Source organism: Pleurodeles waltl, chromosome 5 (genome assembly GCF_031143425.1).
Source record: "Pleurodeles waltl isolate 20211129_DDA chromosome 5, aPleWal1.hap1.20221129, whole genome shotgun sequence".
In the NCBI taxonomy this organism is placed as follows: domain Eukaryota; kingdom Metazoa; phylum Chordata; class Amphibia; order Caudata; family Salamandridae; genus Pleurodeles; species Pleurodeles waltl.
This window is the reverse complement of record NC_090444.1, coordinates 1,370,900,412-1,370,924,103: the sequence shown is the minus strand read 5'-3', so window position 1 is coordinate 1,370,924,103 and position 23,692 is coordinate 1,370,900,412. Positions and strand designations below refer to the sequence as shown.

At 44.7% G+C, this 23,692-nt stretch overlaps 1 protein-coding gene across 1 annotated transcript in view; it reads left to right on the top strand.

Moving 5' to 3' along the window:
- The window catches only part of LOC138296482 (uncharacterized), a 1,064,486-nt gene that overhangs the window by 162,626 nt on the left and 878,168 nt on the right, over nt 1-23,692 (top strand). The window contains exon 9 of the mRNA XM_069235627.1: nt 1,491-1,615. Within this exon, the coding sequence (XP_069091728.1) occupies nt 1,491-1,615 (125 nt within the window). The remainder of the gene's footprint in view (nt 1-1,490; nt 1,616-23,692) is intronic.

The following is a 23,692-nucleotide window of genomic DNA, read 5'->3' as shown; positions in this document are numbered from 1 at the left end:
CAGCGAAGGAGGTGCCAATTAACCACAGACAGTGGAAAGGCCTAACAGTTGTTTGAGTGACTCTTTGTGATAAACGTATGTGACCGGGCAGGGTGGACACTGTATTAAAATGAATGCATATGATGCCCGAATCTTGGGATGAAATGGGGTGGCTGATTGTCCTGATTTTTATATATGTTGTTATATATGTTGCATTGCAAAATCAATAAAGATATTTTCAAAAATAATTATGCAAATTTGCTGAGAGCTTACCAGCGAGGCGCTAAGTACTACCATTAACTTTGCAGAGTGTGTCAAGAGCATCCAAGATTATATGGGGGAATAGCTTCTGGAACATAATTTACACAAATATGTGAGCGGTCAAGTAGTGACAGTGCCAGTGATTTACATTAGATGGACTCTCTTTGTGTGGAGCATGCACATTATAATATTGATCTGTAATGCATAGAACATTTTCTTAACCTTTGTTTTTCATAGCTATCTATCTATCTATCTATCTATCTATCTATCTATCTATCTATCTATCTATCTATCTATCTATCTATATAAATTGAGTCGTACTCTCAACATTCTCAATTTATTGCTTCCAACAACATCAACAGCTGATTTCCCAACACATTTCGGTCTCTGTTGACCACGAGCAAGGGTAAAAAGTTGAAAGTCTTCTTTTGCTTTTTCCTGACCACTTGCAAATATGCCATTCTATCAGTTGTAGCCCTCAGACGAGCACCCATTCATAGGTGCAAAAGGGGGAGCAGTCCTAAAGATTTATGTTGCTAAAGCTCCTTACTGATTTGGACAAAAAAATAATAAAAAGTAAGAAGTTAGTCTGACGAGTATGGCAGGTGGAATAGAAACCCCCCACACCTCTCGGGAGAGCATCCAAGATTATATATGGGAATGGCTTCTTGAACATCCTTTATGCAAATATGTGAGTGGTCAAGTAGTCACAGTGACAGTGAATTACATGAGATGTACTATCATCGCCTATCTGTAACAGGGTTGTCCAATTTGTGTCCAGGTTTTTTTTGACCCACAACATTTTTCATGAACACCGCTGACTATGTAAATGGTTTCCATTTAGGGTAAGTGCATGTAAACTTATCATATGTGGATATCCTAAACTCTGACATGGGTTTGCTCCTCCAGAGCTTTAAATAGAAATATAGAAGTGCTGGTACTCCATATAAAGAGTACCTGTTCACTCCTGAGAAATGCTGGTACTCTCCCTTTAAATGTATTGCAGCATAGCTGAGAAGTGCATGTATTCTTCCTTTCAAATTAAAGACATGCCAATACTCAGTACTGGAAGGTACCTGCCCATTTAAAGAACTTCTCCTAGAACTACAGTGGACACTCCTGTGGCCAATCCTGTATTTATCCATATTTCCAGTTTTATGATCAAGCTTATTGTGCGCATGCATGAAAATATATGGGTATACATAATCAGTTCCTTGCTAGCAGGATGACAGTGTGACTTATTGTTTCAGATCACCAGCATGATTACCAAGGGTCAGGAGTAGCTATGACGGATGAGGACACATTGATGTATCACATGGAAACACTGTGCCGGAGACTGAAGCAGTTTCTCGATGTTATTTTGAAGCTTCATCAGGCAGGTTTCTACTTCATTTTATCATTCTTCAATGTCACACGATGTGTTGTTATTTAGGGCCTGATTTAGAGTTTGTCAGAGGAGGTTACTCAGTCACAAACGTGATGGATGTCTTGCGCGCTGTATTACAATTCCATTTTAGCCTATGGAACTTGTAATACGGCAGACGGGATATCCGTCACGTTTATGACAGAGTAACCCCCTCGCCAAACTCTAAATATGGCCCTTGGCCTGGGTTTGAATGTGTGGGTATAAAGAATTGCTCCAGAACTCAACAATTAAAATACAAGCATGACAGGTTTTGAAATCTGCAACCACTTGATTTGGACACATAGACAATGCACGTTAAAGAATCTTTTTCTGATGTATGGAGGTTGCACATTATAATATTGACCTGTAATGCATAGAGCATTTTCTTAACCTTTGTTTTATATATATATATATATATATATATATATATATATATATATATATATATATATATATATATTTATATGTGTATATATATATATATGTGTGTGTGTATGTATGTGTGTGTGTATATATATATACATATATACTTTCTTAGTCCAATTGTAGGGCGGTGCGTCACTCTTTCCATTTTGTGATTGCCCATACTCATACGGCAGGACCAAACAGTTATGTTGTTGTCTCCAACAGAAAATTGAGTTGCACTCTCGATTGGGACAACATTTTCAATCTATTGCTTCCAACAACATCAGTAGCTGTGTTCCCAATGTGTTTCCCCACCCTCCAGTAGGCTTACACTTTAGTCACACTTCAACATCGTTGAAACTTTATCATGTAGCTTTCCCAATCCTTCCATTAATACTCTCCAAAATTTTTCTTTTCGTGCAAAACGGACTCACTAGTAACCACAGTTATCAGTGGTGGCATCCAATTCCCTGAAAAACTGAAATAGCTGCTTAGTCCAATTGTCGGGCAGTGGGACGCTTTTTGTGGTGGTGCCTACTCATATGGCAGGACCAAACCATTTTGTCATTGTCTCCAACAGAAAACTGATTTGCACTCCTGTTTGGGACAATATTCTCACTTTATTGCTTCCAACAACATTAGCAGCTGTGTTCCCAACGTGTTTCAGTCTCCATTGACCTTGATCACGGGTAAAAAGTTGAAAGTCTTCTTTTGCTTTTTCCTGACCACTTGCAAATATGCCATTCTATCAGTTGTAGCCCTCTGGTGGGCACCCATTCATAGGTGCAATAGGGGGAGCAGTCCTAAAGATGTGTAGATATTTATGTTGCTGAAGCTCTGGATTGGATAAAGAATAGAAAAAGGAAGACGTTAGTCTTACGAGGATGGCAGGCGGAATAGAAAAAACACACACCTCTCGGCAGAGCATCCAAGATTATATAGGGGGAATGGCTTTCTGAACATTATTTATGCAAATATGTGAGTGATCAAGTAGTCACAGTGCCAGTGATTTACATAAGATGGACTATCATTGCCTGTCATGATAACCACTATGTAAATGGTCTCCATTGCATGTGCATGTAATTTTATCATATGTGGATATCCTAAAAAGGTCAAGGTGGGTGCTCACTAGCATCCAATACATTGCAAGGCAGTAATATTTTATCCACTAGATCGACCTACCATCACATTGTAAGGTAAGTGTTGTAATGTCAAATAATCTTATATACTGCGCTCTCAATTTATTACCATAGTAGTGTGTTCCTGCCCTTGTATCTCCCCTTCCCTATCATCAGTTCGTGTATTTCCACCCTTGGTAGTGCAGCCTGCATTAGAATGTTGATGATGATAAAGTTCTAGTCTGTCTAGCAGACAACAGATTGTGAGGTGACGTTGGAGAGAGGAGACACAGAATAAGTATATAGTTGCTGATCTTAAACCCACTTTGTCTTGCCGCCCAAGATATGTACCATTGGAGTTAGGAATAGTAAATATATACTTATCTTACAATGTAGTAGTAGGTTGATGTAGTGGATACAGTATTTTTGTAGGTTGATATTGCCAGCCTTGTTATAGTGACAAAAAACCCAAAGATCAAATGAATAGACTGGGAATTGACGATTTATGGATGGTGAATAGCATTAAGACTGAGAAAGGTAGGTATAGTGGTTATAGTGGTAACGGAGAAGACAACACTCATTCTTTTCTTTTGGAATAGATGTCTTTTAATGAATTTTTGGAGGAAACCTAGCATAGATTTTGAATTACATTAATTCATTGTATATTATCAGTTCTGAGCTTCTATCATCGCTAATTTATTTATATTTTGGAAGGCTGGGTAAAACTATTACAGATATTATACCTAGCTTGTGATAAATGTTAAGCTTTTAGTTCTGTGTACTTTGGTCCATGCACCTCTTCCTTCAAGACAGATCTAGTTTCAATGGAGCAGAAGATATTTTCCAAATATACGTCACTTTTTAGCATCTTACGCTGAATCAGTTTCATAAAGGGCAGTTTTGTTGTCTTCTATTAAAAAAAGCCCATTAGCCTGACAATTTTAACAACTTTAATAATTGAACACTGTACACAGATGCCAGCATCTAACTCCACATTGACCACCCCCAGGCAAACCATTCATGTACATAAGTAAGCTTCTTTTCTCACAGTATCGCTTTGTGCTTGCTACTTGCTCACATAGGTGCAGCCGCAACTGCATAGTCCATATGGACCAACTGCTTCTTAGGTTTGTGCCTTACCCATTGTCTATGAACCCAAAGATGGACTGCGCAGTACTAATGTATAATGTTGGGGCAGCCCAGAACAACCTAATTTGGGAGAGTACCCCACAATATTGAGTTTTAAATATCATCCTACCAGAATATCATGGGCAACATTTCAGCAATCAAAATAACATAAAGGTAAGTATATAGAGAGAAGTATAGATTTGCTATATTTAAATCCATAACTATAGTCAGAGGAGTTAAGAATAGTAAAGCTATAGTAACATTTATATAATTACCTTCATGATATTATGATAGTCAATATTTTGGTCACAATATTCTGGCATAATTTTGTGACATACAACGTGACGAGGGTGTAACGTCAATGTATGCATTTTTGTCTCCAAATATACCCAACCAGTGTAACTTGGCAGTCTGTGGGAATGCCACCATTATGGCAAGAAACAAGCATGGCAGCCTGGGTAACTCACTCATTTCAATGGCATTAATCCAGCCTTGCTCTCAAACAAGGTACACTCTGGGTTCCAGGTTTTGCTCTTTAGAGGGCCTGTCAGGCTTGCAGCTGGGAAACCTTGGGTGTTCTATGCATGCTTTATGTGCTATTGCTTAACTCTACTTTGTTTTGCATCATTCCCCAGTCTTTTGTCCCAAGTCAGAAAAGCTTCTTTTGAGGCAGCAAATGGGTTTAAAGACTCCCCAAAGCTTGTTCCTGGCTCAAACATTTCACATGCCACATCATCTCTCAATTCAGAGACAGAGAAGACCTGATGCCCTATTTGCCCATACTGTCAAAGAACAAATGCTGATGATTTTAGATTGAAGCTCACCTTGATGAACATCCACCCATCAAGGTTCTACATTGCTGGTAGAGGCCACACAGGATTTCACGCTCAACCACTGCTATGTCAGTATCTCTTCCTTTTCTACCCTTTTGCGCCATGTCAGCAGATTCACAGCAGTTTCATAGGTGCATTCAAATCAAGCTGCAGCAGAAAAAAGGAGGGTAGCATCTGTCCTTATTCACTGAAAAATATTATCTGCCTCGCCTACAATGCAACATTTTACTCCAGGCCCAGTGCATGTTTCCTTGGTGCCAGGTAGCATTCTAATGGGAGCATGTAGAGACTTCCATCACCTACAGACTTACCCATCCGGTACCACCTTTCCCATATCCAAAAGGGATGTTGCTTTCCCACATGCATAAAGATCCAAGGGGACTCTCAACCCCTGCTTCTCCTCCGTCTGTTCACACGTCACTAACCTCAGTCATTGCCCACCCTCATCACGTGCAAGACCTGCCAACTTGTTGGGGATGGCGAGTAAAGTCTTCAGTGGGGTCGTTCTTTCATCACTTTCTGTTTTAGGTCTGAGAGGGAACGTGCGCCACATTTTATTAGGCTTACTAGACGAGATGGGCGATCAATGCAGGTTTGCAGTCCAGAGCAAATTGACACTTGATGGCATATTGGTTATAAGTTTTTGTAGCACTGGTTATAGGGTTAACCAAAATTTGGTGCTTTTTCATAACTACCTAACTAAGGGCCTGATTTAGATCTTAGCAGAAGCAATACTCTGTTACAAATGTGTCTGTCATATTATGAACTCCTTAGGATATAATGGGATCGTAATATGGCGAACAGGATATCCATCACGTTTGTGACAGAATATTCCTCTCCGCCAAGATCTAAATCAGGCCCTAGATCATGTTAGAGTCTTGCATATCCTCTTTCTTTCTTTCTCTCTCAATATTAAGATCCAGTTCCTAGACCCACAGTTTATTCATAGTAAACGTAATCCCACATCATTTTGTGCTCCAATTGTGCAAAATGTTATAACTGAGCTTAGCATTTTCCTCACAGAGCCAAACTCCTCCACCTCCTAGATACTAGTCTAGAGAGAATGGTTCCTTCCAGACTGCGATGTCTCTCCTCTTCAATGGAGAGCTGTCAGGAATGTCCTTTCATCCACAGCTGTCAAAACAGAAGGGAAACCTGCTGATTAGGCTTGTTTTCTCTTATGTTTGAAAATGTAACTTGGGCACACTGTGTATTACAAATTTGCATTGTGCAGCTGTTAAAAATGCTGAATAAAGAGATATTTAAAAAACAGAAGGGAAATGCCAATTTTCCTTTGATAGTACCTGTCAAACAGAAGGGGGTTGGAGAACAGGAACACTTTTGTTTGCGGTAACTTTTGATCAGTGAAAGTAAAGCACCTGTACCATGATAGGAGGAAGTATGAAAGAAACTCAATAACTTATGAGCCACAGGGCTCATAACTACAGGAAGGAAAATAATACCATGACACCTGCTATTTTCTGAGAGTAGAGGAAAAAACCACCTTATGAGAGCCATCTTTGCAGCATATAAAATAAACATCCTTGTTGAGTAAAACATTCTATTTTCTTTAATTAGTGATGTGCTGCAGGAATAATTTTCATACCAATATCTTAACCAGAGTTAGAAAAAAATAGGTGTTGGATACTGCACTGGTTTGTCAATGTTTAGGCTGACTTGAGCATTTATTTGTACCAAAGCATTTAGCTCACTTTATCCTTTTTAAATGCAAGTGTGTGTCACAAATGACATTTAAGAGTTAAGCACTATGCAGCTGGGCCTAAATGGCACTATCAATAAATCAGGAATTTGTAAAGCGCACTACTCACCCGCGAGGGTCTCAACGCGCTGAGGAGAGGGGGGGTAAAATGGGGAGGAGGTGCTGCTTCTGCTGGAACAGCAAGGTCTTTAGAAGTTTTCTGAATGTAAGGAGGCCTTTAGTCTGGCACAGGTGGGTGGGAAGAGTGTTCCACGTTTTGGCGGTGAGGTGAGAGAATGATCTACCGCCGGTTGTAGTTCTGCGGACACGTGGGATGGTTTCGAGGGTGAGGTTGGCGATGCGGAGATGCCGGATTAGGGTGTAGAAGGAGAGCCATCTGTTGAGGTGTTCTGGTCCTGTGTTGTCCAGTGCTTTGTGAGCGTGGGTGAGGAGTTTAAAGGTGATTCTCTTGTTGACTGGGAGCCAGCGCAGTTTCTCAGGTGGTCAATGTGACAGTGGTGGGGGATGTCCAGGATGAGGCATGAGGAGGCATTCTGGGTGCGTTGCAGCCTCTTCTGGAGTTTCGCCGTGGTTCCTGCGTAGAGGGCATTGCCTTAGTCCAGTTTGCTTCTTACGAGGGCTCAGGTGACTGTTCTTCTGGTTTTGGTGGGTATCCATTTGTAGAACTTTCGGAGCATGCGGAGGGTGTTGAAGCAGGAGGAGGAGATGGCTTTGACTTGCTGGCTCATGGATAATGAAGAGTCTAAGATGAATCCTAGGTTACATGTGTGGTCGGTGGGAGTCGGAGCGGCTCCGAGAGGTGCAGGCCACCAGGAGTCATTCCATGCGGACGGGGTGGAGCCGAAGATGAGGACTTCTGTCTTGTCGGAATTGAGTTTGAGGCAGCTGCTCTTCATCCATTTGGCGATGGCATTCATTCCTTCGTGGAGGTTGGTCTTGTCACGAACTGCACACGGTTTCTCACCTCTGGATGCAGGATTTGAAAAGACACACGGTCTTCTGCTGGTTCTGGATAATCCCAGATAGGGGCGACCCTTTCTAGTATCCACTGTGCCACTTAACAGATAATGCCTAAGCAGACCGTACCCTCCAGAAGGAGTCCCAGAGGAAAAAACCCAAGAAATGGGGAAAAAACCTCAAAACAGGAACTCCTTAAAAGGAAGAAAAAACAGGACTTGAAAACGGGGCAAAAGGCAAAAATCACCACAGCGAAACAGGAACAACAAACAGGAGCAAAGAGCACCACCAAAGGGAAGTGTTTGCAACGCAAGGTAGAGCAAGACTGAGTGACTTATATACTGAAAAACAGGAAGTGACCTCACAGGAAAATGAAACAACACCATCTTGTATTGGGAAAAGCCCATAGAAAAGAATAGGAAAAAAGGATGTAGTATAAAAGAAAAGGGCATGCTGGGAAATGGAAACAGGAAAAAGACAACATGGAGACCAGCAGGAATACAGAGAAAATGAAGTACACAGAAACCAAGAAGAAAGGAAAGAAAAAGACAAGAAAGAGACCATCACCGACAGAAGAAAAGAGAATCCCCTAAAATACGTAAGGGCGATGCGACCTGGAGCACAAAACATGCTTCCTGGAACGCGTCGCCAAAACGGGGAAAAAACACTGAGGACGGCGCACCGAAAATCGGAAGCGCGATCCGACCGCGGTCGGAGAAAGAGACGCTGCGGTGAGGCGCAGCGTCACAGGTCTTGGCGGAGTCCTTGGGGAGGGAGAGGATCAGCTGGGTGTTGTCGGCGTATGCGATGATGTTGAGGTTGTGGGATCAGGCAATGTTAGCAAGCTGGCCATGTAGACGTTGAAGAGGGTTGGGCTGAGGGAAGAACCCTGGGGGTACGCCGCAGATGATTTCGGTGGCCTCAGAGCTGAATGGGGGGAGGCGGACTCTCTTGGTTCTGCTGGTGAGATAGGAGGTGACCCAGTCCAGGGCTCTGTCGCGGATTCCTGCATTGCTGAGGCTTGAGCGAAGGGTCCAGGGTGCAGTTCTCCTCGAGGAAGCGGGTTGGTTTTCTGTTGACAGCCTTCACAATAACTTTTGTTGGGAAGGGGAGCAGGGAGATAGGCCAGATGTTCTTGAGGTCCTTTGGGTCCGCCTTGGGTTTTTTGAGGAAGGCGTTGATCTCGGCGTGGTTTCAGCTGTCCAGGAAGGTGGCGGACTTGAAGGAGCTGTTGATGATCTTCCGTAGTTGGGGTGCGATGACGGAGCTTGCTTTGTTGAGGATGTTGTGAGGGCAGGGGTCAGATGGAGAGCCGGAGTGGATGGTGTTCATGATTTCAAAGGTGTCGTTGACGGGGGTCCAGGAGAGCAGGAGGTTGGAAGGAGGTGAATCTGTGGTGTTGGTGGTTGCAGTGGGGTCTGGGTGCTGAAGCTGTCCTGGATGTCTGCAATCTTGCGGTGGAAGTAGGAGTCTAGGGAGTCGCAGAGGTCTTTGGATGTCGGGATGTCATTGGGGTTGGAGAGTTTCTACACGACATTGAAGAGCTCTTTGTGGCTGTGTGCGTTGTTGTTGATTCGGTTTGAAGGCGGTTCTCTTGGTGGCTTGAATGAGTTGGTGGTGTCTGTGGATGGCGTTTTGAAGGCTGTGTGCTTGTACAGAGTCTGATCTTGGCGCCACTTTCTTTCGAGTCTTTGGCACGTTTACTTAGATGCATGGATGTCGGAATAAACCAGAAGGCCTTTCTGTTGGTACGTCTGTTGGAGGTTTTCTTGATTGTGGTGAGAGTATTGACAGAGGTGTCGTGGAGAAGTGTGGCACAATGGTTAGAGTGGCAGACCCTGATGCAGCGATCTGGTCTGGGACCAGGGTTCAATTCCCACCTTGACGGGTCTTGGGCTCAATTCCCTTGGACCAGATAATTCTCGCCTCAGTGCCTAATCTAATTAATGGGTCCCACTCTGTAACTCTGGCCAATAGCTTGCTTAATCTCCACAATAGCTCTCACAGCACTTAGATGCTTGGCTTCACCCTGGGGCTTTCCAGGAATGGGCACCTCACAAGGAAAAGCCAGGGGGGGTTCCACAGTGGTATATGTACAGTGCCTTGAGACCCTAACGGGTGAGTAGTGTGCTATACAAGTGCAAGGTTTACAGTTAAAAAAAAAAAGTTTTGACCCATTGCCTGAAGTTGCAGGCAGCTGCATCAGTGTTGGTGGTGTCGATGGGTGGGTTCTGCGAGAGGGTTGCGATAAGTTGGTCTTCGGTGACCTTGTTCCTACTGCGGTGGGGGATTCGTTGTGGGTGGTGGTGTGTTGTGGGATTCTTGAAGGAGAAGTGGATGCAGCTGTGATCTGTCCAGTGGAGATTGGTGGTGTGGCTGAAGGAGACGTGATTGCTGGCGGAGAAATTAGGGTTGAGTGTGTGTCCTGGGGAGTGGGTTGGTGTCATGACGAGCTGTTTGAGGCCGAGGTTGTAGAGGTTGTCGAGCAGGGTGGCGGTGTTGTTGTCATTGGTGTTTTTGAGGTGGAAGTTTAAGTACCTGAGGAGTATGTAGTCAGTGGATGCGAGAGTGTCCATGCTGATGATGTCGGTGATGGAGTTGCTGAACTGCTGTCGGGGCTGGGGGGCCTGTAGATCAGGGTCCCTCTGAAGGTGGTGTTTGGGTCAGTGTGGATCTGGAAGTGCATGTGTTCGGCAGTGCTGAGGGTGTCTTCGGTGCTGGTCGTGACTCTGAGGGTGTTCTTGTGGATGATGGCGATGCCTCCTCCTGGTTCATTGGAGGAGTCCCTGCGGGTGATTTTTGTAGCCGTCCGGGGTGGCTATGGCGATGTCAGGCACTGAGGAGGGGTTCATCCAGGTGTTGGTCAGGAAGGCGACGTCTGGGGGGGCTGAGTCGAGTAGATTCCATAGCTCTACTGCGTGCTTGTGGCCGGAGCGGGTGTTAAGGAGGATACATCTTAGATGGTTGCGTCCTGCCTTGGTGGGTGGGTCATTGGCGTGGAGGCTGGTGCAGGTGCAGTTCCGGCAGGAGAAGGGTCCGTGGGTGGTCTGCGGGGAGGCTTGAAGGCAGGCAGGAGAGCAGCCGGTGTTGAGAGGGTGGAAGGTGGCAGCGTCGTAATGGAGATGTGCGAGGCGGCGGTGGGAGGGACAGGAGCCAGAGGTTCTGGTGCTGGGTGCAGTCCAGGCGCAGACAGGTGCAGGGAGCTTGCCTTAGGCGCGGCCACCATTAAGTAGGGAGGTGGGGGGAGGAGAGGGCAGCTGAGAGGCAGGAGCAGGGGTGAAAAACGGTGTGAAAAAGGGGGCAGGGCAGCAGTGGCGGGGGAGAGTAAGAGGGAGGAGAGTGAAAGTCAGAGAGAGAGCTGAGTGAGAGAAAAACGAGGAAAAGAGTAGTGCGAAGCAAAAGGAGCACAAGGGGACAGAAGTGAAGCAGAGCAGAGAGCAAAGCAGGGAAAGGAGGAGAAAAGAAGGATAGAGGCAGAAGGTAGCCTAGTAGGAAAGCAGAGCTATCCCACTAGACACCAGGGATGAGGTGCAGGCAGAAGCCTGCAGGTGGAGGAGGGCCTCGAACTCCTGACAGGGGTCAGGAGTTCAGAGGAGCCAGGGAAAGGGCTCTACTTGCAAGGTGGAGCCACTGGAGGCAGAGTAGTGCACTGACCAGATCAGTGGTATGGCAGCTGACCTACATCCAACATTCCAATCACAAAAGATGGATTCAGTTTAACCTGACATAATCTTCCTTGAGCTGATTCCATAGGGTTTGTTCCAAATACGGTTGGTGGAAAAGTCTTGTTGCAGGCTTACAATGGGATTTTCTTTTTAACCAGCTTACACTGCTCTCCCTACACCTAAGAGATATTCACGTGGCAATGGCAAGCTGTATTTCATTTTCTCTATTTATCCAGAGTGTTTCTCAGATTTTTCAAAATTGAGCAAGAAGGCATGTGTGTGTGGATTTTAACGCCAGGTACAGCGGGAGAGAGAGCATAATCAATAATGAACACATAGAGAAATTTAATTAGGCCTGTTGTATACTTGGGATACTAATATGTAGAGACGGTAGGGGACTGCAAATTGTGTTTTTTACTTGAATTCAAGCATTGTGTACAGTGAATCAGAAGTCATGGACTATATCTAAATAGTTCAATTATTTTAGCACCACTAATTATTTATCCAGAAGTAATGTATTAAAACGTGATCGCAGAAGAGGGTGCCTGATTTTATCGTGGGTGTTCCCACTAGGGTACTAAAGCTCAAAGTGAGTGCTGCAATGGTCTTGAACACTTTGCTGTTCAGCCAACGGATCCCAAGAAACTAAGATAAGTTGTTTCTTTTCTTAAATGTGGTTGAAATTGACCTAAGGATGGGGGAATCAGTCACTTGCTCACTAATATAGTGGTAGGATCACACAGCAGATTGTCAAAATGTTCCCTTACTTGATTAGAGGGCTATGATTTGTTTTGATATTGAGGTGTGAAGTGTTTTCCTTCCTTGAGGAGATTACATCACCTAAAAGCAAACTTTGGTTCCAATGAAATCGTGAAGTAAGGAATATAAGATGTTAGACAAACCGGATCCAATATAAAAAAAAAACAATGAACAAAAACAATAAACAATATTTAATATTTAGAGTATCTGCTTAAAATGATGAAAGGGGAGGCAAATCATGCTTTTTAGATATTGGTAGCCCCAGGAACGATCAGGAAAAGCTGCAATCAGACCCAAACTAAGCTGCAGGGAAATGGTGTTTTGGGAAATGCACTATTAAAGTGGAACTGTAGATTTCATTTATTGAGATTAATAGAGTATTTTAGGGCACTGATGGCTCTAAAACTTGCCTTATTAAGAATGATTGCTGAAACAACCAGGAAATCTTATATTAATTTTAATATTGAGCCCATTCAAGAGTGTGACTATTAAAGTAGTTCTTCTGCATCAGACAGAATGAGTGGTAAACAATAACCCACTCCATAAAGCAGAGGCATGCTTTAGGCATGAAATGTCACTAATTCATAAGTAAGGGCACTGAACAAAAAAGTGCCTTGATCTGAGGAGAAGTATGTGTAAAATAGGCTTTTATGGACTTTACCATAGCTGTGGACAGGGGTCATTTGTGATCTGTCACTGTTATCCCTAATCATTGCACTTTAGAGCCACATCTGGGCAGCTGTGTTGCGGGATAGGCAGTGCATAATATGAAGAGACTAAAGTGTACGGCTGTGCAAGTGTGTATTATCTCACTTTTAATTCATTATTTTCACCAAGGACTTAGATAAGACATTGAGAAGACGCTACTGTTCGTCTTCCTGATTTTGTCACCCCCTTCCATTATGTGTTTTCTTTGTACTAAAAAATCTTTTATCTCTTGGTTTATTTATAAAGCAAAGAAACACCTCCATATATAATAGGTGTACGCTATCTAAAACACTAAAAGATAACTAAATATCAGCATTGTTTTTGGAAAATTTAAAAAGGGAGCAAATACCAGCCCTTTACTACTCAGACGAGACAGAGGATTTTGAGACCACAGTGGTTAGGCTACCAAGAGTTGTGTATCATCGTGCTGCATATAAAATAATGCAAAATAAGGTAATTGCATTTGCCTGCTGATCGGGGATTTGATGGTTGCTAGCAGGGACCCTGCTGTTGGTTCCGAGCTAACAATATCTGGTAGTCTTGTAATAGTTGAAACTGAATCGGGATTCCCAAAAGAAAAAGAAAAAGAGATTCCATGATGAATGCCTTGCATGTTTGTATGTGTATGTATGCAGTTTTTCTATGTCACAAAATGAGCCGAAAGTAGTGGTTCTAAGGCAAAGTTTGTGTTTTTTAAAGAATCCGTTTATTGCATATTTTTTTCATACTTATAATAGTACATTGTAAACAGTGGTACATCAACCTTTGAACTTTGGAGATCGCTGTCTCATATAAATGTGTTGCATACTATAACTTAGTTTCCACAATGTATCTCTCTGCTCAAAACTCGTCTGATGTTTCTCCCAGTGTGCCCTCCCCCTCAAACCTAGTCAGCAGTGTACCCCAGTCCTGCAGATCATCCTGTAACTTTTCATCTGTTCGCACTTGCTTAAGGCGAATTTCTTCTGCCAGCGCCCATTTCCTTACATCCCTTTTCCAGTATTCTATCCCAGGGGCTGTGCTCCACATCCAAACGATAACAATTCTACATTTTGCCAGTAGCAGTGTCAGGTGTGTATACTCGCGTCTCCCTAGGTGCTTCTCCCTTCACACATCTCAAAGGTACATATGTGTCATGATCTCCCATGGCTGTGCGGTCGAATGTGGTTTAGTATTTTCTCAGTCCCCGTCAGTAATACAATTAAAGTTCCCACCCCAAAGCAATTTATTATCTGCTATCTGAGCAACCACCTCCAACAAATTGCAGTAAAACTGACCATGATCAATGTTTGCCCATATGTGTTCAGGATGGCCACTTCCGTCCCGCCTAGTCTCCATTGTGGGAACAAGTATCTGCCCTCCACATCTCCTTTCTTGTATGTCATTACAAATAGGACGCCTGGAGGAAACCAGACCTCCTCCCCCCAGGAATAAGATGAGTAGTTAGCACTATACATTTGTCACTTCCATTTTTCAGTCAGTTTGGCGGCTTCCTGATCAGTGAGGTGGGTCTCCTGCAAGCAGGCTATATCCACCTTTCGCCTCTTCAGCAAGTTCAGCACTCTATAGTGTATTTGATAGGACCTTGACCCCGTACATTCCATGTCAAGAGTTTCAATTTATGTATGGTGCCGTTTGTTGAGTTGCACAGTGGAAACCCTAAAAGGGCCTTTCCTATCATATCCACAGAGTCTCCAGAATATCAACCAAAAAAATGTTACAACATGTAACCCCTCAGATAACTCCCCCCGACAAGGAACATTTAAGCAAAAACTTGTTCTCACCCACCCTTTCTGATGTGCTAGGACATGAATCCTCATCCCCTCCTCCCTTGTGGACCCCAATCCAGAACGATCCCCACCTCCCAATCCTCCCTTAACTCTCTCAGTGTTCATTGCAATGTACATATAGACCATAAGTAGCCCTCACAAGTGCCAGCAATTCCTTTCCTGGGCCTCTCCTTGTTTCAATAGTAGACCAGAGGCTCGTCAGTGTCCACCATCCACCATCACAGAGGCCTTCCAGGATTACTCCCCCAATCTTGAGTCTAAGTAACTTATGCAATTGAGTGCGTAGTGTACCATAGCCCTACCACCCATTATATCCCTCTTTAGCTTACTTGTTAGAGGTGTTCACAGGATATTATGTTGTTTTAGCGAAGACGTTCTTCTCCCAGCTCTTCCTTCCCTCTGCTGCCCCCCCTCTTGTGTCCCCTTACAATGTTCATGTTTGTGCAGGTAACCCCATTGGTCTCATACCGCTCGTTCATCTGTCTGCAAGATTCAACCTTCATACGTCTTGTTGTAGACCCTCCTAGCTTCCCTTCCAAGGTGATGTGTTGATCTCTAAACCAGGTCACTGATTTCTCCCTCATGCCCTTCTACAATGCCAGGATGTTCGTCTTCCTGTTCCGTGCTGGGTGTTATAAGGCTCGTCTCCTCCTGTGATGATCGTTCGGATTGTTCTCCAAGTTCCTTGGTTGGTCTACGATGGTCATTGTGCCATCGTTGCAGATCTCCACTCGTCCAGTCTCCCCCTTTACTGGCTGGGAGCTGCCATTAAAGCAGCGGCACCATGATCACTTCCGTCCACTGCACTCTTGCTGTGACTTTTCCTGCGGACGTCCCCGGATGATCTTTGCCATATCTAGCCATGTCCATACTTCCGCTGGCTGTTCAAAGAAAGTGTGTCTTGCTGTCATGAATAATCTTTAATTTAGTTGGGTTAAGGAGCATGTACCTAAGTTGCATGGCTTGAAGGTGCTTTTTAATTTCAAGGAACGATTTGCGGCACTCCTGCACTCTGCGAGTATAGTCCAGGTAGATCGCTATGTTCCGGCCTTCATATTGGGGATTAGCGTGCTCTCTTGCTGCTTTGAAAATAACATCTCTGTCCCTATAATTCAATATTCTGGTGATCAAAGCTCGAGTTGGGGCACCCAGTGCTGGCCACGGGACCAAAGCCCTATGCGCTCTCTCTGTGACAAAGTATGGTGACAGCCCTTCCGGTTCAAGCTCCTCTCTTATCCATTGCTCCAGAAAGTGCTCCACCCCCGCCCTTCTGCCCTCTCCGGAAACCCCAAAAGTAAAAGATTATTCCTTCAAGAGCAGCCCTCAGTATCCTCCACCCGCTCCTCTAGTGGAATTGAGTGTCGTCATCTGTGACATCTGTTTTTTAAGCTGTTGAACTTCCAATTGTAGGGTAGTAATATTGGCCTCCACTTCAGATACCTTATCCGCAATCTTGCACAGGTCCGCTTGCAAGAGGTTAACCTCCACGATACTCCAGCAATTTTCTCCTCCAGTGCTGCACATGAGCCTTGTATAGCTTCGAGTAGTGCTGTCTGTGTGGGTTACTGCTGAGAATCAGGTGACCCTTCCGATGCGTCCTGTGTCCGCCCAGAATGGCGCTGTGTCGCATATCCCAGAGTAGTATATTGAATGATGGTGTTGCCCTGAGCCTGGTGTTGCGCCCAGGCTCGCCCTGTGTTTTACTTAACTGGGACTAGTACTCCAACCAGTTCTTTGATCTGAGTCAGTGAGCGTTCAGCAGGGGGTTAGGTCGCAGCTTCTATCCTTATGTTGTGCACATTTTTTTAATGCTTTTTGCAGCGTTATTTGTCTCAGCTCCCCGCACTTTTCGCCACTCACCCTCACTCTGGGGCTTCATCCAGTTCGCCCATCTGTGTCTCCAAGGAGATGGCTCATGTGCTTCCTGTCCTGCATCCTTTCCTCTCCACCCTAGATAGTTTGTTTCCCCCCCACAAGAGCTCTTTTGCTGGTCTGCAAGTGCCCTAACGGTTTGATCAAGCCTGTTCTCCTCTCCAAGTCCCTCCGTTTTCTCCTCAGCTTTTCAGGCTGTGCAGGCCTCTCCCCCAGCCATGTGTGCCATGCACCTCTTCAACAGGCTCCACCCAACACCATCCACCTCTCCATCTTCATAGGCCTGCCCCCGGCTCCTCCAATAGTATCTAACCTCTGTGGTAGGTCCCCAGCATGCCTTCAGGCTCCGTCGCTGCCACCAGGTTGCAGACGCAAGAAGCGCAGCAATCACCGCTACCTTTCCCGCTACGTCTTAGGGCACAGTGATGCCCCTTCTCTCATGTCTTGGAGCAACCACCACTCCAGGCTTCTCTGGCAGCTCCGTCTTCCGATCGCCACCCCCTTCTGATTCAGGCACCTGCGCTATGGGTCCGGGTATCCCCCAGGCCTCGGCTCAGGCCTCAGCCTCCGGCATTGCTCTTTTTCAGGATGGGAGACTCCTGCACCGCCAGGGGTCACTTCAGCGCCCCAGGGTCTGCCCAGACCCCATGACACAGTCGTTTGTGGGCTACTGTGCCATTTTCTGCAGGATATTTCAAGATTTTAGGAGGTCGGTCAGCAGGGCTCGCAAAGAGTGCGTCCTGTCGGCCATGTTGTTCGGTTCTAAGGCAAAGTTACAATCAACACTGATCTTTTTAACTCTGCCTACAATACTTATACAATACTTTAACTCAATTCCTGCTATTAAAAGAATACAATGTCAAAGTACAGTTGGCACTAATATATGGTGTGTAAATTTGCCTACCTATTGGTGAGAAAGACGTATTAGATAAGATAGAAGGTGTTGTGTGCCAAGAGACACTACAGCCTGTAATAATATTCAGTGAGAGACTATTTAACACGAGTTTGTCTCTATTCAGGAACAGTGATGCTAATGTGTGCTTTTGCCATTTGGTTACATGATGCTTTGAATCAATAAGAGGTATCTGAAAAAGAGTTCTTGCCCCATAATGGACAGCGAACAGTAGGATGGTGGGCACAGACAGGTTGTTTATCTTAGCAGTATGAAAATGCTAGGGTAAAGAATGTGTGAGGGCTAAAGTGGGGAGATTTGCAGAAAGATGTTGTTAAGGTTTCCATAAAATAATATGTTGAAATATGGAGAACGTTTTAATGTTTTGGGAGCATTCTATCTTATACTGTTAACATTTTGATATATGTAACTAGCTTATGCTCGTCCCGTATCACATTCTGAAATCAGCAATAGTAGACAACACACTTTATCCCATTCACCTTATTGCAGATTGCTGAAGCAAGAGGGACAAAGTATGTGTTTGTACAATATGAACAACTATAATTAAAATCCACTTGAAATGAAGGACCATTCCAACAATCTTAGCGTGGGGAATGCAAGTCCCTCAGCCAATCTGATCTCTTACCATGCATCTGGACAAGTCCCACCTTTTTCTGACCTTTTTTGTAATCTTTAGAACATTGTATCCATATTTTTTAAATGTTTTTGTGGATGCTCAGTATAATGTAAGAATTGCATACCTAGTGCTTCTGGTCTAGTATAACGAATTAATATACCCTTTCTGATTTAACCCCAAATGTTACAAAGCCACTGTAGCTCTACCCATCTTTCTGGAGCTTGGCTTGATCAGCTTTCATCCTTTCAAAATACTTCCCAAAATATTTTACAAAATACGTAGTGTAGAACAAAACACTAAGTAGGCAGGCATTTAATACTTTTACACATGAAACATACAGCGGAGACTGCAGAGGGAGTTTATGGGCTGTATAGCTACTGCATGACAAAATGATGAGAGAGGATTGTCCCATCTTGTGTATCAAACTTCAGTAATCTCGTACGCAATCTGCAGTGTTTGCATGGATTTAAAAAAGTCACCTAGACTATGCTGTTTTATTACGTTATAGTTATTTAGGAAGTATGAATTTATGCCATGGTACTGATCATGGCACATAGAAATCCTTGAAAAAAAGCAGATATGATATTCTGGCTACAGCTAGGCTTTGAGGGGTCTTAGAAAAAGTACCCAGTTTATGATGCCTAGACAGAAAAGGCTTTTTCACCTCTACACAGCGTTCTGTGAAACAAAATGAGCATTTGCTTGGCAGTGTTTTAATTAGTACACTTGGAGATATGGAAGTATTTTGGAGTCATCAATCACTTTCAGATTAATCTTGACTAATTAATCTCAGAGTAATGAATGTCAAACATTTTTCAATAACTTCACAAAAACCTTGGAGTATTTTTTCCTCTGGAATTAGTAGCTCAACTTAAACTGTTCCCCACTTTTAAATGTATTTATTGGGAAGAATCCCATACCTTTTTCCCTTCCTTTGACATAAACCTTTACCCATAAACTCTTTTATCTTGCCCCTCATTAGTAAATGGCGCCACATATGTCCTCTCTCCTAGTAGAGTTACGTTTCACTGCAAGTAAACTTCTTTCCCAGTGAGTTAGTACCTCAGGTTGTTTCTCTCTTATGTAATTGACTGTAAAATAACACAACATCATCTGATATCCCATGCTGAAAGCTTCGAACTTTAATCTCTGTGAGATATGAGAGCTGATGTAAAGGCCGCAGAGGAGTGCTGTTGTTGTCATGTCTTCCTACGCTGGCCAATAATTGTTCATCCACATTCTGACTATAGTGACTTCTGTCACACAAATAATCAGTAATATTATGGTGCGATCTGTTACTGTTGTTCAGCCTATGATAGAATATGACTCTTACAACCCAAATCTTCTAAGATACTGGCAGAAAATGTAGACAACAAAAGCAAATCTGTTGCAAACAGGAACGCAAATGGTGAGGAAAATATGATCCCAACAACGAACAGCACAATCTAGTACACAGAGTGATCCAGTAAGAATAAAATGATGTATTTCTCTAAGAAAATTAATTCTGCAAGAAATTCAGCAAGAACTCTTTTTCAGGTAATAAACTCTGTAGTTAATCTTCATAATTCCAACCCAGGAATTGACAATCAATTATTCTATCATTCAATTTATCGGACTTTTTTCAGAACAAAGTAGCAGATGTCTACAGTTATTTTGCATCTAAGGAGGACTCCAGCCAAGACGGTAACACATCTCCCTAGGCTTCTCCTATCAGAAACACTTAGACCAGAACAAGTCAGTAATTTACTTGACTCAGTTAACTCTGGATCACCCTTTGATCCGTGCCCCCCCAGTGAGACTACAGATGGCCACAAAGACTACAGCGCCCCACATTACAAAGATCTTCAATGAGATTTTTAAGGTTTGGATATTTTCCAAAAACCTGGAAAACGGCATCTATTTTACCCCTTTTGAAGAAAACCACTCTTAATCACCTAAAGCTAGCAGCTACTGTCAATATTTCACCTTCGTTTCTCAGCCAAAGTAGTGGACAAGTCAATAAATAGGGAAATCATCTCCTTCTTGGAAGCAAAGGCTGCTGTGACTCAGCCAGGGTAGGAGGTCCAGGGCTGGTTACACGTGATCACATGGGCACATGCATGTGCACCCGTGTGAGGGCTGCACAGGTGGATTCCTGGTGTGTGCAGCCCAAGAGCTGCGCTTAGGTAGCCTGGCGCAGAAGGGACCATGTGGAGTGGTGGTGACCTGGAGTAGGCCTTATGAGATGGGTGTACACATGTGAGCAATAGTCAGTGTGCTTACTATCTTGATTGTAGTGACTCCACAGACTCCAAAGTCACAGCAATGCTCACTTTAACCTATATGAAAAAAATAATGCAGTAGGTTACAAAAGCATATTTGTACGGCTTATGGGTCATCCAGGAATGTCATCTTTCTCTGACTCAGCTCGGTACTATGGCCAATTACTGCTCTGTCCAGCTGCAGGAGCAGGACCTTGCATCAATCAGCTAGCTACCATCCCATGCCAGGAACTGGGCCTGCCCCAGGCCCTTCAGCGAGGAGGGGCTCCTTGGAGGAATTGCTGGGAGAGGCCCTGGCAGGAATGTCAAGGAGGAGGGGCTGAGTCTCTCAAAGCACATGTGGCAACTGACTCCAGGACAACGCCATGTTGGAGCCATCCTAGAAGACTGTGAAAGAAGGTTGGGACAGGAGTGGAGAAGTGATGTGGCACGTCAGGATAGGCCAGATGCTCAGCCCTGCTAGACACTTGTGCCCTCACTTAAAACGTCTTGCACAGGGGAGGGCTTTCTCTCTTGGCTGTGCTTCTCTGCAGAACACTGGGACTAAAGATGGGTGTCATGGACAACTGGAAAGAAGAACCCCCACGACTGCCGACTGGGGCAAGGACCCTGCCCCTGAATGACCCCATACCTAGTGGGCATACTCCAGGACCAGGTAAGCTGGTCCCCTTACGCCCCCTGAGGACCAGTGGGGGGAAAGACTGGGCTCTGGTGCAAGGAGTGCCTGCTGCCCAGAAGAAAGGAAGGCACCTAGATAAAAGGCTGGCGCAGAGAGTCAGTGGGAATGGCTCGCCTACTGAGTTGGGAACCTTCTAGGCCAGGAGGCCTAAACAAAGTGCTCCAGGTGGCAAGGGCTCGCCACCAGGAGCAAAATGAGCCAAATATTGTTGAGATTGATCCCCGGGGCCCGAGATATCTGCATCTAAAGTTTGGTGACCTTTGACCTCTGCCAGGCCGCGAAGAGCATGGGGCTCCTACGCCTTCTTGGAATCCCGCCAGGGCTCAGGCACTGCTCCCAAAGAAGAATGGGGCCGGGGAGCGCCGTTGCACTTCCCTCGCGAACATGCAATATTAAGGTAGCGCTGTCGCACTCCTTTGTAAAGATGATGAACGGGGCCCCGGATCCCATCCTGAGACCCCACAAAGAAGCCAAGTCAGGGGATGCCATTGTGTCCACGCGAAGATGGTGAGAGGGGCCCCAGACCCCATCCCTGAGCCCCACGAGGAATTAAAGTCGGGGAGTGCCATCTTGCTCCCCACGAAGATGGCTGCAAGCTGAGGGCGAGGCCAGTGTCTGAAGTGGAATTCAGGAAGTGCCATCATGCTCCCTGTGAAGAAGGTGAGTGGGGGCCTGGGACCCCATCCCTGTGCCCTGATGGTGCCAGGAAGGCAGGGAAAGTGCCGCAGCACTCCCCCATGCAGCTGGCCCGGCCACAGTACCACATGCATCTGTCCGCTACAGCAGGAAAACTCCAAATGCATAGCCGGCGCCCGCTACAGCACGTGAAGGTGCTGGCCGGGCGGGGAGCTAACGAGAGCAGCCAGACATGGGCTCCTTGAGCTGTTCTCCACGATGTGAAGGGCGCATGGTGTCTGAGTGGGACCGGACACCCCCTAACCAAAGCCACAAAGGAAACCACCACAGTGGTTGTCTCCAAAGCAGCGGGAGAGTCTCTCATTTAATATGCACGCTCCGCCAGGGAGCGACCCATAATGCCTTGCGAGGCAGAAATGTAGAAAGGCCCAGAGCAGAGCGTTTTGAAGCAGTGGTGACCCCTAGGAGAGCAGGGTGACCACTTAAATCATCACCACATGCGGGGCGAACTGCAGCCTCCCCCAAGAAGTTATCAACTGTCCTCAACCTCAATTTCAGAGGACTTGGTAATAATGACCCCTCAAGGGTTTCAATGTGTGTTCAAGCCAGTCCCAGCTGGAACTTTTGTTTCAGGGTGGTAGAATTGCACCCTATAGGGGTAAAGATCATGGCTACAGTCCTTGTGGCCTGAATGGTGATAACAGCGGATTGTTACAATGGTGAACACTCTCAAGGGGTGAAAGGCTGCGATTGCATGAGTTGTTATAGAAATTAAGACTTTTGGGGACTATGGTTAAAATGCTAGTTTTTATGCTAAATGAGATTCAAAATCTAGGGTCACATGAAAAGGCACCCTCTAGGGGTGAAATATGGTATTACATAATGATTAAAAACCAAGTGATGCCCCTTAGGAACTGTGTCAACTGTGCATCATTTTACTTTAAATGTTTAAATGTGGAATATCATGAACCTGGTTGACTATGGAGATCATGCTGAGGGTAAACCTAACAGTGCAAACTACTCCAACCTGTCTAGACATGCTCCTTGTTGATGCTTATTTGAGTAATGAGACAGACAGCCATTAGTGATCAAAGTAGATCTATTTTATTACCAGTATTAGGGGTTCTTACTCCAAGTAACTGTCATATATTGCATTGGAAAACAAGCGAATGTTCTGCCATATGGGTTGTTGGTTTATATCTCCCTTTGGGCGAGACAAGAATGATTACGCAATGTCACCCTAAAGTAATTCCATCAGCTTGTGTATATTTATAAATTGTTGCATTAATGTACTTTTACTTCATTAAAGGAATGACAATCATGTATTGTGTGTGAATCTTGTTTGCTTGCGAATGGTGATTACTAGCCCACACTACCTCCCTTGACAAAGCATTGTACTGATCTACAATGCTACCCTATGAGAGTCAAGCGCTACAATGGGGTGTTTGATTCCCAGTGGTGGTTGAGTGTAGACCCATTACTTGTGCAGGCCACACAACTAACGACCCACCCTCAAACAACAACCATACCCTAGATCATAACCAGTTTATTTTCAGAAGTGGGCATAGTCCAGAGACTGCTCTAATCGTCGCCTCGGAAGAAGTAAGAACCTGCATCGATTAGAAAGGTAAAGCTGCTCTGATCCTTCTTGACTTCTCAGTGGCATTCGATATGGTCAACCATAAGGTCTTACTCAACCACATAGACAACATAGACATAAGAAGTACGGCTCTGGCAACACTTAGATCATTCCTTTTCCACACAGAACAGTCTGTTTCCTTGAATGATTTTGTCTCCACCCCTTTGTGTCTACCATATGGGGTACCACAGGTGTCATCTCTAAGTCCAATGCTCTTTAACATTTACGTCACACCTCTGGTAAGTTTGATCAGATCCTTTGGTTTCTCCCCAGGGGCGCTCCTTCACAATGGTGAAGGAGCATCGCCCCCCTGTCTAAGCCAACAGCTGAAAAATAAAATGATAATTT